The 16,221-nt window shown below is 62.6% G+C and overlaps 1 protein-coding gene across 1 annotated transcript in view; it reads left to right on the top strand.

Moving 5' to 3' along the window:
- The window catches only part of DSCAML1 (DS cell adhesion molecule like 1), a 70,932-nt gene that overhangs the window by 45,562 nt on the left and 9,149 nt on the right, over nucleotides 1–16,221 (top strand). Inside the window, exons 4-22 of the mRNA XM_088540238.1 lie at nucleotides 3,042–3,188; nucleotides 3,656–3,934; nucleotides 4,072–4,347; nucleotides 4,502–4,798; nucleotides 5,970–6,242; nucleotides 8,012–8,290; nucleotides 8,454–8,573; nucleotides 8,776–8,952; nucleotides 11,393–11,592; nucleotides 11,826–11,922; nucleotides 12,002–12,130; nucleotides 12,518–12,685; nucleotides 12,812–12,882; nucleotides 13,433–13,673; nucleotides 14,177–14,323; nucleotides 14,398–14,553; nucleotides 14,890–15,029; nucleotides 15,800–15,953; nucleotides 16,077–16,194. Of these exons, the coding sequence (XP_088396364.1) occupies nucleotides 3,042–3,188; nucleotides 3,656–3,934; nucleotides 4,072–4,347; nucleotides 4,502–4,798; nucleotides 5,970–6,242; nucleotides 8,012–8,290; nucleotides 8,454–8,573; nucleotides 8,776–8,952; nucleotides 11,393–11,592; nucleotides 11,826–11,922; nucleotides 12,002–12,130; nucleotides 12,518–12,685; nucleotides 12,812–12,882; nucleotides 13,433–13,673; nucleotides 14,177–14,323; nucleotides 14,398–14,553; nucleotides 14,890–15,029; nucleotides 15,800–15,953; nucleotides 16,077–16,194 (3,469 nt within the window). The remainder of the gene's footprint in view (nucleotides 1–3,041; nucleotides 3,189–3,655; nucleotides 3,935–4,071; nucleotides 4,348–4,501; nucleotides 4,799–5,969; nucleotides 6,243–8,011; nucleotides 8,291–8,453; nucleotides 8,574–8,775; nucleotides 8,953–11,392; nucleotides 11,593–11,825; nucleotides 11,923–12,001; nucleotides 12,131–12,517; nucleotides 12,686–12,811; nucleotides 12,883–13,432; nucleotides 13,674–14,176; nucleotides 14,324–14,397; nucleotides 14,554–14,889; nucleotides 15,030–15,799; nucleotides 15,954–16,076; nucleotides 16,195–16,221) is intronic.

Raw genomic sequence — 16,221 nt, 5'->3', positions numbered from 1 at the left:
GCGCAGGGGGGCAGAGCTGTGCGGGGCAGCGCTGGGAGCCGCGTGCAGGCGCTGGGGCCGGGGGGCATCCCGCAGCGTGAACGTGTTTGTGGCGGGGCTGCCGCTGCCGCGAGGTCTCCGCGACGCTGCCGGGTCGGGGCTGCCGCGCGCCCCTGCCCGCGCTGCGCCCAGGGAGCCTCTGCTCGCCCCGGGCTGACGAAAACGAGCTGACAGAACAAGGCAGCATTAGCCTAATTATGGCCACGAACGCTACCTCGGCGCTGCCTTTTCCTCTCCCTTCGCAGCGACTTCCTGTTTTCCTCTTTGAGATGCAAATTTTTGCACAGTCCTCGATGCAGATTCTGCTCTCATTAGCATGAAATCTGGCGAGCTCGCTGTTTTGTGCAGCGCGCGGGGGGAAGGCAGCGCAAGCGCCGCAGCGGGGCCGGCGCCATCGGGGCCCTGCTGCGGGGACGGAGCCCCCCATGCGCTCGGGTCTGCAGGGGCATCGCGAGCGCGGCCATGGCCGGCGCGGCCCGCGTCAAAGCGGCCTCGTGTGCTGCTCCCTTCTGCCAAATGAGGCTTGGTGGGAGAGGTGCTTCGCACATTGTGCCCGAAAAGATATTTGGAAATGGGTTTTTGTTTGCAATGCCTGCCATAGTGTGCAGCACCAAGCTGGGCAAGGGCAGACGCGCTGCTTTGTGGGAGATGTCATCCCCGTAATATTTAACCGTCCTCGGCAATGAAAATACCGTTTCCGTGGCAGTAACGCGGGTGGTTTAGCAATGTGGGCGCTGGGCTGGGCGCCGCCACCGCCTCCCCCTCCCCGGGGCGGCGCGTAATGAGTTTGATAAGAAATTGTCTCGTTAACAGGATTAGCCACGGAAATCTCTAGTCCCCTCCTATCCATTTGGTAATGCTCTTCATCCTGCGCTGTGGTTCTGGGCTGCTCTCGGGTGCCTCGAGGCCGCCGCGGGAGATGCGCTGTCCCACGCGAGGGCTCTGCGCCCCGTCCCGGGAGGCAGGAGGGACGGGGCACGGGACACGTGCCCCGCGTGCGGGGGGATTCCTCTTTGCTTGCGTTTCTGCTGCGCACACGGTCACACGAGCGGCGGGCGCGTGCGCAGGGTCGTGCTGAGGTTTGCAGCAGGAAGGTGCCCGCCAGCCTCCCTCCCGCTTTCGGGGTGCGGCGACCGGGCACGGACTGGGCAGCAGCTCCCGCGCCTTCCTCGAGACGACGTTTCTAGGGCAGACGGGTCGTGCTCGAGCTGCGCCCTGTTCCTCCCGCACCAGGGAGGAGCAGAGAGGAGCCCTTTGGTATGAAGTGTGACCCACTTTGGGGGCCAGAGCCCTTGTTTTGTAGATGCCCACGAAGCTTTTGGAGGCGTTTGGGCGTCTGGCCGTTGTGCGGCTCTGTGCGGCGACCTAGGAGAGACGTGCTGCCTTTGAAAGGCACTAGGAGCCTGTGGCTGCCGTGCATGTCCCCGGGGAGCCGCTGTGCAGGGAAACATGTAAATAAATCTGTCAGATACTGTGCGGCTCTTATTAAATTTGCATTGGGCTAGAGTCGCGGTTCCTATTTAACGTCTCCGGGATGCACAGAGGGATCTTTCATCTGGGCGCTCGCCGCCGCGGTGTCCCCTGCGCCGCTCGGTCGGTGTCCGAGCACGCTGGCCAAAGGAGCCGCCGCGCTCAGCTCGCCCTCGCTTGCAGCCGCTGCCAACGCGCGTCCTCACGGCAGCCCCTGAAAATCGCTGGCCTTGGTTTCCGGGGCTTCCCCGGCCTGGCCTTTTCCCCGGGGAAGTGCTTGTCACTTCAGACGTGGCCAGGAATAGCAGCGAGCACTTATTGAATTTGTCCAGGGTGCCGGGGATGCATATGCTCCGAGTGCGGCTAATTCATAAATGCTGGCACCTATTGATTCCCTAGCAGTTAAAATAGACTGCGCGAGGAAATATTGGCCCCGGAGTACCAGGGGAAAGTTATCTCATTAGTCTTATAAGCTATAAAATGTGCTCTCTCCCGCAGCCCCGACCTCATTGTTTTTATAAATCTATATTGGATAGAGCAGTAACTGGTAACCTGTATTGACTGTAATTTTTCTCCTGCAATTGGAAGGCCCGTGGGAGCGACGCTGCTCATCCGTGGCCGCTGCTGCGGCGGGTCGCGGCGGCAGAGCCCCGGCGCGGGGCGCGCGTGGGTGCTCCGTGCCACGGGACGGAGCTGCCGCCTCGGCTCCCTGCCCGTGCCCGTTCCCGCAGGGCCGAGGATTGGGAGCAGCAGCAGGAGACGCGGGCTCGCCCAGAGCGGCTTTTCCAGGGGCAGCAGCTCAAGTCTGGCGCGGGGAGTTATTAGAGTCGCATCGCGCCGGTCTGGCCATGTTCTTAATCCTCGGCTTCCCGTAAAGCTTTTCCACCTCCTGGCAGGCAGAAAGATCTGATTTTATTCCGCGACCTTGGACGTTAATCTCGCTCGCAGATGTGGCGATAAGTCACTTTGGTGAGGTCTCCGTCAGAGCCGCTCGCATCAATTGCCGCCCCGCGTCTTTCCCTGAAACTGGAGCAGTGCTCCTCAGCAAAGTTACTTGTCCCGTTTTTTAAAGGAAGGTTAAAGCTGTGCTGCCCTGTTGTGTTATGTTTGGCGCAGCGGCGTCTTCCAAAGCGCGACCTGCAAGGGGACGATGCCTCTTGCTGCTGCAGCGGGTCCGGGCTCGATGGGCTCTTGCCAAGCGGCAGACGCGTCTGCTCCGCGCGCCGGTCCCTGCGGCGGGTGGCCCGCCGTGCTGCTGCGCGCTGCGCCTCGCTCGGGCGAGCCTCTGCTTGCAGCAGCGCGGCGCTGCAGGGAGCGCGCTGAGCAGCGCGTGGGGCGGGCGAGCAGCGCCTGCCCGAATGCAGCCGCGGCTCCCGTAGGGAGCAGCAGTGCCAAAGAGTTGGAACCTCCGCGTCCTGCCGCACGCAGGCGGAAAGCTGCTGGCCCCTGCCGGCCCCGGCGTCGCGATGCTCGCGCGGCTGCATCGTGCCGCGCGCTCACCTTCCTCCTCCCCTTCCCTCTTCTCTTCCCAGAAAACCGTTTTTCTATTACTTCCTACGGGGGTTTGTACATATCAGACGTGCAGAAGGAAGATGCCTTGTCCACCTACCGCTGCATCACCAAGCACAAGTACAGCGGAGAGACGCGCCAGAGCAACGGAGCCAGGCTCTCGGTGTCAGGTGAGCGCAGCGGGATGCGATGTGACAGCGCGATGCGACTTGTGCGGCGCTCGGTGCCTTGTCCCACGTCCCCAGCGCCTTGGGTCCCCCCTGGGTTGCTGCCGCTGTATGCACACGTGCTGTTTGGCTCCTGCCTGGGAGTAATGGGAAAGGCTCTTTTCCCTTGGAATTTAATTTCACGCCTGAGACATGGTGATTAATTTTCTCCTTTTGTGGCTGCCTGGCAGGCTCCTTCGCTTGTACGTTTTGGAGCGTGCCACCGAATTTGTGTATTTTGCGCCAATTAGGTGTCACCTTGAGTAACTCCCCTGTCACGGTGTTTATTTGCGCCCCCGTCCGCTCCATCGCGCGTCTGCGCTGCCTTCCCCGGAGCAGGAGGCCGGCGGCCCTTCCTGGCGCTCCCGGGGCCGTCGGTGCCAGGAGCTGCGGCGGCCGCGCGGCCACACACGTGTGTTGTCGCCCCGCAGACCCTGCCGAGTCCATCCCCACCATGCTAGATGGCTTCCAGTCGCGCGAGGTGCGGGCGGGCCGGCTGCTGGAGCTGCCCTGCATCGCCTCGGGCTACCCCAACCCCGCCGTGCGCTGGATCAAGGACGGGCGCCCGCTGCCCGCCGACGGCCGCTGGAGCAAGCGCATCACGGGCCTCACCATCAGCGACCTGCGCGTGGAGGACAGCGGCACCTACATCTGCGAGGTCACCAACACCTTCGGCTCCGCGGAGGTCACTGGCACCCTTACGGTCATAGGTAAGGGTGCTGGGAATGGGACTTCTTGTGGGACGGGGCAGCCTGTGTCCTGCTGCTTGGTCTGCACGTGCCGGGGCTCCTGGTGTGGCTGGGGTCCTCATCTGCTGCTCCGTTTGCTCTCGCCCTTCCTCGCGCAGACCCCCTGCGCGTGACGCTGACACCAAAGAAGCTCAAAACGGGCATCGGCAGCACCGTCATCCTCTCGTGCGCGCTCAGCGGCTCCCCGGAGTACGTGATCCGCTGGTACCGCAACACGGACCTGGTGGTGGTGGACGACTACATCTCCATCCGCGGCATCAGCAACGAGACGCTGCTCATCACGGCCGCGCAGAAGAGCCACTCGGGCGCCTACCAGTGCTTTGCCACGCGCAAGTCGCAGACGGCGCAGGACTTCTCCATCATCACGCTGGAGGGTGAGCCGGCTTCCTCGGGCGGCGGCCGAGCCCGCGCGGGCGCCCCTGCGCCGCGGGGCCGGGCCGGCGAGCCGGACGCGCTGCCGCGCGCGCCGCTCGCGAGGGCGAGGTGCGGCTGCTGCGCCCTAACCCCGCTGCCGCGGGGTGCCCCCAGATGGGACCCCCCGCATCGTCTCCTCCTTCAGCGAGAAGGTGGTGAACCCCGGGGAGCAGTTCTCCCTCATGTGCGCCGCCAAGGGCGCCCCGCCGCCGACCGTCACCTGGGCCCTGGACGACGAGCCCATCCAGAGGGACGCCGGGCACCGCACCAACCAGTACACCATGTCGGACGGCACCACGGTGAGCCACATGAACGTGACGAGCCCGCAGATCAAGGACGGCGGCGTGTACCGGTGCACCGCGCGGAACTCGGTGGGCAGCGCCGAATACCAAGCGCGAATAAACGTAAGAGGTGCCTGTCTACTTTTAAATATCAGAATAGGCCTTTTACTGGGCTTTTGGTTTTGTTCTGTCCCCCGGTAGAGCGTGGCTCCTCGTTCCCCCGCCCCGGTCCTGGCCATGCTGCTCTCATGGCTTGCCCCGCCACGAGCACTAAGCTTCCCGCGGATGCAGCAGGGCCGCAACGAGGTGCCCCGTATTCCCCTTCCAGCCCCCGTTCCCTGCTCTAGCCCCAAGGCGCCTGCGGACCCAGGGATACGCGTTACAAATGGTGATGAGCCAGTACGTGAAATCGTGGAAAATGAGCTTGCATTTGTCATGTCTGTGCTGCCTTTGTCTGCTAAAAGCCGTGGCCACGTTAATCGCGGTGTTATTACGGCGCGAGCGGGGTGTTGGGCGCGTTGCAGGGAACTCTGCCGGGCCAAATCTAAGGTGCAAGGTCTGGGATTAGCCCCTGCCCATCAATAAGTGCCACTTAAAGCTTCCCGTTTTATAGGATTCAGTCCTATGAGCTGGGCATAGCCAAGGGAGCAGGAATTTATCTGCTGAGAAAGAGGTTTGAGGACTGTGTTTGTCTGTGTCTCAGGTTTGCAATGGATCTCGTGGCTTTTTGGCTGGGATCCCAGGAGAGTCTGAATTTTGCTGCCATTTACTGCTAAATTTGGAGCAGGTTCATCTCCCTGGCACAGAAGCAAGAGGGATGTTTCCAATGAGGATGTTTCGCTGTCCTCTTTTCCCCCCTCTCACAGCTCTGGACTGCTTATCAGTAGATAAGATTCAGGCTTTTTTCTTTTGCTCTGGGATAGAGCTAGTCCCTCAGACAGATCCAAGAAGCATGACAGAGCAAGAACTAATATTTTTTCCTGCTCCTTTTGGAAACCGAGCAGCCTTGGGCCACCCCAGCAACAGAAACGGGGCGGGCAGGAGGGCTGTGAAGCCGTTGCAGACTGGTGAGTGGTTGTAGTGGGGTTTGCAAGGGGCAGGGGGTGCCCGGAGCAGCTTTCCCCATGCACACTCAGCAAGGAGCCGGCATCTGCTCGTCACCCGGAAAAAAGGCTGGATCTGCATCATTCCCGGTGCCTTTTCCTGCGAAGCTCGCTCTGCAGTGGCAGCAGATGTGTATGCAAGCAAAGCGCTGTTCGGAGTTAACCTAGCCTGCCTCTTCCTTCCTCCCACATATGTAGGTCCCCCGAGCATCCGAGCGATGAAGAACATAACGGCGGTCGCGGGTAGGGACACTTTCATCAACTGCAGGGTGATCGGGTACCCGTATTACTCCATCAAGTGGTACAAGGACTCTTTGCTGCTGCCCGATAACCACCGGCAAGTAGTCTTTGAGAACGGGACCCTTAAGCTGATGGATGTCCAGAAGGGCATGGACGAAGGAGAGTATGTGTGCAGCGTGCTGATCCAGCCCCAGCTCTCCATCAGCCAGAGCGTCCACGTCACCGTGAAAGGTAAGCGGGGACCGAGGGCGGCCCTGCGTGCTCCCTGCACCCGGGAAGCCTCGGCTTTGGGCACGAGCTCTTGCCGTGGGTCGAAGGAGCGAGGGGAGCGCAGCGAGCCGGGGCAGCTGCTGCGGACTTAGCTCCTTGGACCTGCCTGTGCAAGTGCCGCTGCCCTGAGCTGTACCGTATCCATTTCCCGCTACAAGCGATGGAGCAAGGATTTACAGTGTAAACATAGCGTATTAAAACATCTAACCTTTGCTCGGATCACCTTCGCTGATGTTTTTCTGTGTGTGTTAGCTTTTAAAAAAATAATACTCTCGGTCTTCCGAGCGCACAGAACATCTTAAAAGCTTCTGCGGGCCATCAATTATTCAGCCCCATTGAGAGAGCTATCAGTCCTAATGAATTGAGGCGATGCATCCGTCCCAGTGACTTGCAGAGATTGTGTTATGAGAGCGCCGCGCTCTCCTATCTGCAGCCTCGGCGTTGTCGGGTTGTCTTCGCCTGTCGCCGGCTCGCTGTGCGCAGTAAATCATTCCGACAAACCCGGCCGCGCTGGGGACGGAGCCGGCCAATTGTCTGCGGCTCGGGCGCGCTGAGCAGGGTATTTATGGACCGGATTTTGTTCTGATCCCCCGCCCCCCTTTCCCCTCCCCTCCCCTGGTTCCTTATTAGGAACTGGGTTAGCAAGAGAGTGCATCAAGCTGATTATAGATGCTAGCGCTTGATTAGCTGATGCTCCTCTCCGGGCTTTGTGAGCGGGCACGCAGGCTGCGGATGCCTGGGTGAAGGTGCTGCAAAGAGGACGCGTCTCCTTTGGGATCCCACCGGGACACGGCCGCCCTTCGTTCTCCCTGCCTCATGCCTGCACCTCGTGTGCGTGGGCGCCCGGCATGCGTGGGCAGGCAGGGCTTCGGCAAGGATCCATATATCCCGGGAAGCTCCGGCCACGCGAAGCCGCCGGCACCCAGATTTACGGCCTCGCCAGGCCGGGTGGCAGCGCCGGGGAGCTGGGCTGATGGAGACGTTGCGCCGGCTGGGCACGCGCAGGGACATGTTTATCCACCTGCGTTGGGGCGCCTCGGGATTTATTCCCGTGCCCGCTTAGCTCCTGATTTATTTGTTTTGGCCGCTGGATAAACGGCTCCTGGAAAAGAATGGAAAAGGCATCGCAGTGGAGTCGCAGTGGGCTCCGAGGCGCAGAGTAGATAAACACAAGTGTATATAGAGCGAGCGCGGGTCGGCGTGGTGCGCCGTAACACTTTTATTGCCCCGAGTGGCTGGCGGCTGCATTAAGTGCCACCAGTGAGTTATGCCGGCCCTTGCAAGCAAGCGCCGTAAAAGCTTTACAGCCCCCTCAGAGCAGCGCCAGTTTGTGCTCTTAGTCTGATGCCCGGGGAAGCGGGGACGTAGGTGCAGCTCCGCGCCGTGGGGACGCTGCGCGCTGGCCCCGGGGACGGTGTGGAAAGGGGAGCTGCTCTAGCAGGTGCTGTGCCTTGTTGCGCTAATCGTCTCCCTCTCCGACCTCCTCCCGCCTCGCCCGAGAGGCCGCGGTCGCCTAATTGAGTTATCAGAGCGGTGACGGCGGGTCCTGAGTGCAGGGCCTGCTGCAGAGCCGCGGTGCAGCGGTTGCTTCGGTGGGAGCGGGCGGCACTGAGGCGGGATTTCGGCGGGCACGAAGGGCTGGGCCCCGCTTGGCCGCGCTCCCAGGTGGGTACCGTGGCCCGGCTTTCGCAGTCCCCCCTGACAGCACGCTCTGCCTCTCCCCTCGACAGTCCCTCCTCTGATCCAGCCCTTCGAGTTCCCCCCAGCCTCCATCGGGCAGCTCCTCTACATCCCCTGCGTGGTCTCCTCCGGCGACATGCCCATCCACATCACCTGGAGGAAGGACGGGCACGTCATCCTCTCCGGCTCCGGGGTCACCATCGAGAGCAAGGAGTTCATGAGCTCCCTGCAGATCTCCAGCGTCTCCCTCAAGCACAACGGCAACTACACGTGCATCGCCAGCAACGATGCGGCCACCGTGAGCCGCGAGCGGCAGCTCATCGTGCGAGGTGAGCGCCCGCGCGCTGAACGCGGGAGCGGGGACAGCGATGGGGAGCAGAGGAAAGCCGCGAGGCCGAAGGCTCCTCGGTCTCCCATGCAGCTGAGGGGTTGGATGCAAGACACTGGTCGGGTCTGCACTGTAGAGACAGCCCTTTCTCTTGAATTCCTTAGTGCCTCCTCGTTTTGTGGTTCAACCCAACAACCAAGATGGCATCTACGGCAAAGCTGGCGTGCTGAACTGTTCCGTTGATGGGTACCCCCCACCGAAAGTGATGTGGAAACATGCCAAAGGTGTGAGCAGAGCCTGGCGGCACTCAGGGCTTGCCCTCGTGCCGGGTGGCTGTGCGCGGGCTGTGGTTGGGTCGTGCAGCTTGTTGAGGGCACGTTGCAGAGTGCACGATGCTGCCTGGCATCGCGGGTGCTGCGGGCGCCGGCTGGGGACGGTTCTGCCCGCGTGGCATCTCCCAGCTCCGTGCCTTGCCTCCCCTGCCAGGAAGCGGGAACCCGCAGCAGTACCACCCCATCCCGCTCACGGGCCGCATCCAGATCCTGCCCAACAGCTCCCTGCTCATTCGCCACGTGCTGGAGGAGGACATTGGCTACTACCTTTGCCAGGCCAGCAACGGCGTGGGCACGGACATCAGCAAGTCCATGTTTCTCACCGTGAAGAGTGAGTAGCCTGGCGGTGGCGGCGGCGGCGCAGCGCGGAGCACGTTTGCTGTGCTGGGGGGTCGGGGAAGGCTGCTGCAGGTGGCAGAGCTCGTGCACGGCCGCGCTGGGGCCGGGTGGGTGCCCCGCGCTGCGGGGGATGCGCGGGTGTCGCGGCTCCGCGTGCTTCCCTGGCGCGGTTCAAGCGCCTTGTCCGTAAAGGCAGCGGGCGATCGATGCGCATGCGGGAGGAAGGGCGCACGCCGGCTAATCAGGCCCGGGTGGGCTGGGCAGTGCTGTTAGCACCTTGTTTGAACTGTGCTCCGTAGTGGATTCCCGAGCCAGGGCCGGCAGCGGGACACGTAATCGCCAGCCCCTCTCCCTTTGCTGTGCTTGGCTGCCAGGACGGTGTGAACCTCCAGAAAGCAGGGTCCCTTCCCAGGCTACAATCCCGGGGTGTCCTGCGGCACCTGCCCCAGAGATTCTCCCTGTCCGCGCTGCTCCTTGTCCCTGATCTCGCGGCCAGGCCGTGAGCCGGCTTGCTGAGCACCGAGCCCTGTCACCTGCCTTTCCTGGACACTGCGGCAGCCTTTGGAGAGCTCTGAGCGGAGAGGGGTATGAGGCGCCACAGCCAATTAGGCCTTCGTGGGGCTCTTTCTTTGCGCCGCGGTCTTGTTTGCTTAGTGAAATGTCAGGCCAATTAAAGGGAGCCTGGCTTGAAGTCAGCCAGCATGGACAGAGCCAAGTGAGAGGTAACCCGAGCCGGAGGAGAAGCTGCTGGTGGTCAGCGGGGGTGAGGAGAGCAGCCCGGGGTCCCAGACTCCCCGTTGATGGGCTCCGTGGGACCAGCCCGGGCGGGTGGCTAACAAATCCGGCTGGTGTGTGCAGCCCGGCCGTGCCCGAAGGAGGGAGCGCGGGCGCAGGGCGCACGGCGCGGCCGGCAAAGCCCGTGCGTGCTTTGGGAAGCCCTTGCTCGCACGGGTGCTGCCGAGCGGAAGGGGGAAGCGCAGGGCGCTGCGAGGGTGCCCCGAGGGGACGGCTGGCCGGGCCGCGCGCAGGTGGGGAGGTCACACGCGTGTGATAAATGCGATTTAGCACACGGCTGCGCACCCGCTCGCGTGTCGGTGGGCAGCGCGCGGCCGGGGAGCGCCGCATACCCGGGGGCTCGCCGCGGGACGCGGGGCAGAACGGTGACCGGGAGCACCGGCACCTCCCACCTTTGCACAGCTGATTGCAGCCGCCGTGCAATCTGAATTAATGTCATGCTGCAGGTGGAACTTGGCTAATCAGTGTGGAAAGGCAGGGAAACGGCTGCAATCAAATTACCGTCACGGAGGCAGCTCTAGGCAAGGAGGGGGCTCGTGTCCCACCGGGGTGGCTCGCTGTCCGCAGCAGCCCCGGCGCTGGCCGGGGTGGCAGCGGGACGCGAAGGGGGAAGGAGGCGGCGCCGGAGCCGTGCGGGCGAGGGCCGGTGTGCGGGGCTGCAGGGAGGCTGCAGCGGGCGCCGCGGGGCGCAGCGGAGCGGGGCGCAGCGGAGCGGGGCGCAGCGCTTGCCCTGCGCGGCACTCGGCGCTCCCGGGGCTGCCGTGGCTCTGCATGGGGCTGGGGACGCCGTGCCGGGGTGCCGTGCGGCAGCCCCGTGCCCGCCCTGGCCCCCGCAGCCGCCGAGGAAAGGTTTCCTCGCCTGCTAATTGAATTACATTGCCACGGAAAGCCGCGAAGTCATAGCTCATTAGAGCCTCTTGTGTCCCATTATAGCAGTGTGTGTTGCCTTTGCGGATTGCCATTACCATACATTACTGCGGGCCTCGGCGCTGCTGTTTGTTTATGCATTACATTTTTTTCCGGCTTCCCCGCCTCCTGCACCCGCCGTGGCTGCGCGGGTGCCCGCACGGGCGCCGCTATTGCCGGTGACCGCCTGGGGCTCGAGGCCGGGTTCCTCCTGGCACCACGAGGCCCACGCCGGTGCTTTGCAGGGCAGGGGACCAGGCTGGCTGTCCCATGTCCCCACTGCACCATGGGGCGGTCACGTGCAGCCACAGGCTCGCTGCATGTCGGGAGCTGCACGTGCTTGCGGTGGGCACGGGCAGATATTAATGAAATCCTCCATGGCATCCGCAGTGCCGAGGCTGCCCTGCAGTCGCGCTCTATATTCCGCCCAGGTTTATGCGAGTGAATTATGCAAATCCGTGCTGGAAAACATTCCTCCCCTCGTCCTCGGGAGTGTAAAACCTTAGTCAATAATTCATAGTTGCACGTCTCAGACTGGAGCCTTTCTCTTCATTACCGTGTGTGCTTGGTTATTTGTCTTTGGCGTTTTATTGTCTATCCCAGTGTAATGCTATGCATTATAAAATTTAGCTGCTTCATTACTTTATGAGGGGGAGCCGCGCGGCGCGGCGCCCGGGCCCGGCAGTGCTGCGGGCCATGGCGCAGGCGCTGAGCCCCTCTCCTGCCCGCAGTCCCGGCCATGATCACCTCGCATCCCAACACCACCATTGCCATCAAGGGCCAGATGAAGGAGCTCAACTGCACGGCCCGCGGCGAGCGGCCCATCATCATCCGCTGGGAGAAGGGCGACACCGTCATCGACCCCGACCGCAACATGCGCTACGCCATCGCCACCAAGGACAACGGCGACGAGGTCATCTCCACCCTCAAGGTGAGAGGCTGCCCTGCGCGCTGGGGTTGCGGTGCCCTGGGCAGTGCAGGGCGGTGCAGATGGGTGTTAAAAGCCCCGAGCAGGGGCTGCATGTCCCGGGGCTGCAGGACGGCTGTGCAGCCACAGGAAAGCTGCAGAGCAGGAACTGCAGAACGGGCACGCAGCCCCAGGCTGTAGGAGAGGCAGCGCTACCTAAACTGATGCGCAACTTTCTCTCCCCGCAACGCTCCTAGCTGAAGCCAGCCGACCGCGGGGACTCCGTCTTCTTCTCGTGCCACGCCATCAACTCGTACGGCGAGGACCGCGGCCTGATCCAGCTCACCGTGCAGGGTAGCGGCGCCGGGCGCGCTGGGCTGGGCGCGCGGGGGCTCGCTGCCCCGGCGCCCGCTCACCCGCCCGTGCCCCGCAGAGCCCCCCGACCCGCCCGAGCTGGAGATCCGCGAGGTGAAGGCCCGCAGCATGAACCTGCGCTGGACCCAGCGCTTCGACGGCAACAGCATCATCACCGGCTTCGACATCGAGTACAAGAACAAATCCGGTGGGTGACGGCCGCCTCTGCCCCTTTCCCTCCCCAGCACCAGCCTGTCAGCCGGGGGCTGAGGCCTCGCGCCGTGCAGCTTTTAAAGGGAATATTCTGGGCCTGGGATCCTTTGATGAAGAAAGGAGAGAGCAGCATTAATGAAATATGTTAATTTACGTTAGATGGAGCATTTGAAAGGGAATATTAAAAGAGGCAATATTTGTAAAAGCCCAAGCCAGAGCTAGGCAGAAGCTGGTCAGGGGGATGCAGCTCTGCAGGGGGAAGGTGCCAGGGGCTTCACCCTCGCCCCATCTCACTGCTCACCATGAGCTCTCCACGCCTCCACACACTGGCGTCCCGGTGCTCCCCAGCACCAGGAATCACGTCCTCACCCGTCCTTACCAGATTCCTGGGACTTCAAGCAGTCTACGCGCAACATCTCGCCGACCATCAACCAGGCGAACATCGTGGACCTGCACCCGGCCTCGGTGTACAGCATCCGCATGTACTCCTTCAACAAGATCGGGCGCAGCGAGCCCAGCAAGGAGCTCACCATCAGCACGGAGGAAGCAGGTGGGGGCCGTGGCGCTCTGTCCTTTCCCCACATTCCTGCGCGGGGCCGGCTCCGTTGAGCACGTTTGCAAGGGGGTCCTTCCCCGAGTGCTCTCAACTTTGTGTTTTGGGTGTGTTTGGGCGCAGCTCCTGACGGGCCCCCCATGGATGTCACCCTGCAGCCGATAACATCGCAGAGCATCCAGGTGACGTGGAAGGTGAGCGGGGCCGGGCGCCGTGCGTGGCGGGGACGAGCGCTTGCAGGGCGGGCGCGTGGCTCAGCTGCCTCGCATGGGGTCCTTATTAATCATGTTTTCTAACAAGCTCATTATCTCGGAGGTGATCCGTGGGGGGCCACGGGGAGGAGAGGATAAATATGCAAAAGCCAAGGCACTTGGTTGCAAAGTGTTCAAGCAAATATCAATAAAATTTAGAGCCAGAGTTACTTGTCAGAAGGTGCATAATGAAAAGTAAAATTGATTGGAAAGCGACGACTTTGGGATGAACCACAAGCCAATAAATTTAGGGTCCAGCTTCTCCCTCTCCCCTCAGGCGCTGAAAAACAGATTAATGAAAAATAACATTCACTCGCATGATAAGTCACTTCGTTTTGGGAGTATTTCAGGGAGACAGATCGCTCTGCCTTTATAACATAAATTTGCAATCAGCCTTATTGATTTCCTAATGCTTTGGAGAAATATCGTTAGGACTGACGCGAGCGCGGCCACGCGCGTTCTCGGGGAGCTCCTGACGCCGTCCCTTCCCCAGGCGCCCAAGAAGGAGCTGCAGAACGGCGTGATCCGCGGCTACCAGATCGGCTACCGGGAGAACAGCCCCGGCAGCAACGGGCAGTACAGCATCGTGGAGATGAAGGCCACCGGCGACAGCGAGGTCTACACGCTGGACAACCTCAAGAAGTTCGCCCAGTACGGCGTGGTGGTGCAGGCGTTCAACCGCGCGGGCACGGGGCCCTCCTCCAGCGAGATCAACGCCACCACGCTGGAGGACGGTGAGCGGCGCCGCCGCGGGTGCGGGACACGGGGGCCGCGGATGTGCCGCGGCGCCGGCACCGCCTCGACAGCGACAGCGGCGAGCGGCAGCAAAAGTTTTGCGCTGCGTTTGCTCAGCGGTTTTTCATACTTAATTAAGGCTCTCGTTAGCCTGTCAAACCGCGATCGTTTCCTGGCTCTATTAGCGCTCCTCCTGGGGTATTCAAGGGCCCCTGTTTTAGCAATAGTGTCTTTTCCATAATTATATTACCTTCATTTCGTTCAAACGGACTATCTGTATTAGTTTATTATGCTTGGTCCCTAATTACATGGTGCTTATATTTTTACACCTAAGTAATATGAAACAATAATCATTTTCAAAGAGCGTCGTTACGGTGATGTATTATCACTTAAATGCTCGTAAAAATTAGAGTTACCTCTTCTGGGGCAAGGGGATCTCATTACTGGCATGACGCCGCTGCGCTGGTGCCCGTGGCCGCTCACGGCGCCCGCTCGCCCGCAGTGCCCAGCCAGCCGCCCGAGAACGTGCGCGCCATCTCCATCACGTCGGACGTGGCCGTCATCTCGTGGTCGGAGCCGCCGCGCAGCACGCTCAACGGCGTGCTCAAGGGCTACCGTGTCATCTTCTGGTCCCTCTACATGGACGGAGGTGAGTGCTGGGGCCGGCGCGGCGCCGCGTGGCGCGGGGAGCCGCGCGCGGCCTCACGGCCCCTGCGCCCGCAGAGTGGGGCGAGATGCAGAACATCACAACCACGCGGGAGCGAGTGGAGCTGCGCGGCATGGAGAAGTTCACCAACTACAGCGTGCAGGTGCTGGCCTACACGCAGGCCGGCGACGGCGTCCGCAGCAGCGTGCTCTACATCCAGACCAAGGAGGACAGTGAGTGCTGCCGCCTGGCTCCCCCTCCTTCTTTTACTGTGGATCTTTAAATATTTACACCCCCGGCTGCCCTACTTTAGTGCCATTAGCTCCATTCCGGAGCATTCCTGGGCTGCAGCTGCCTTCAGGCAGGGAATAGGGGACGGGCCAGAGTCCCTGTGCGGGGCAGCACCAGATGTTGGGGCGCTGCGGCGCGCTGGGCGAGGATGTGGATTAGGAGAGGGGCATTAAAAGCCCATTGCAGCCCCTATATCGGTGCCTAGTTCCCCAGCCCGCAGGGCGCGGAGGGGCACGGTGGGCCGGGCTGCGGCGCTCTGCAGCACTCTGCCCCCTCAGTCCCAGGTCCGCCGGCCGGCATCAAGGCCGTGCCGTCGTCAGCCAGCAGCGTGGTGGTGTCCTGGCTGCCCCCGGCGAAGCCCAACGGCATCATCCGCAAGTACACCATCTTCTGCTCCAGCCCCGGCTCCGGGCAGCCGGTAAGCCTCTCCCGGGAGAGGGACTGCGCCGCGCACTTCCCACACAGCCAGCTGGCCCAGAGAGGGCAGGAGTTCGGCCCGGTCCGCTCCCTCTGGCGCCAGGCACAGGTGCATGGCAGGGCTGCGGAGCAGCGCTGGTGGCAAGCTCGTTTTCCATCCTCATTTTGCTATCGGAGCCTCTGGTTTCCAGGGCAACATAATCTTTTCATCAAAGCCATGGGCAAAACCGCTGGGATCTGATATTGTTTTCCTGGCGTCTTGTCAAAACTCTTATTTGGTTAAAAAAAAAATTTGCGTACTCTGCAATATTCATATGGGTGGCCCTCATGGGGCAGGTTCCCACCTGGGAGCCCTGCCAGGCATGTGGCTCAGGGAGCACGGGGACCTGTGCGTGGGACGCGTGTGCTCAGTGCACCCAGGGGCGCAGCAAGCGTCCGAGCGAGCGCATCCCCGTGGGGGGCAGCGCACGTGGCCCAGAGCAGCCCTGCACATGGCCAAGGCGGGCGAGGGTGGCTCCTTGCGCGGCGGCCACGGTCTGGGCAGGGCTTTGGGCACGCCAGGCAGGCTCGGCCGGGCCCCTCGCTGCGGGGTTTGGATGCACGACTTCCCTGCCACACACCGCACCGGGCGCAGCCATCTGCTGCTCTGCTTGTGCCCGCTCTCCGTGGAGAAATGTCCACAGCAGCCAGCTCGTGCTGGCACCTGGAGCGCAGCTGCCGGAGCTGGGGCCGTGCAGCCCCGGGGTGACCGCCAGCGCCGTCCCCGTGCAGGCTCCCAGCGAGTACGAGACCAGCCCCGACCAGCTCTTCTACCGCATCGCGCACCTGACGCGCGGGCAGCAGTACCTGCTCTGGGTGGCCGCCGTCACCTCCGCCGGCCGCGGCAACATCAGCGAGAAGGTCACCATCGAGCCCGCCGGGAAGGGTACGTGGGCGCTCGCGCAGGGGCTGCATGGGTGCCCCGGTCACGTCCTCATGTGCAGGTTTGGCTGCTGGGGGAACCTTGCGCTATCCTGACCTCCTCCTCCTCCTCCTCCTCTCTGCAAAGCCCCGGCCAAGATCATCTCCTTCGGCGGCACCGTCACCACGCCGTGGATGAAGGACGTGAGGCTGCCGTGCAACTCGGTGGGGGAGCCGGTCCCTGCCATCAAGTGGACCAAGGACAGGTGAGCGCGGGCGCGTGGGGTGCGAGG

This window comes from Tinamus guttatus, unplaced genomic scaffold (assembly GCF_059628265.1).
Source record: "Tinamus guttatus ecotype Peru unplaced genomic scaffold, ASM5962826v1 Tinamus_guttatus_pri_ptg000057l, whole genome shotgun sequence".
NCBI classification, from domain to species: domain Eukaryota; kingdom Metazoa; phylum Chordata; class Aves; order Tinamiformes; family Tinamidae; genus Tinamus; species Tinamus guttatus.
This window is presented reverse-complemented; position numbering and strand designations above follow the sequence as displayed.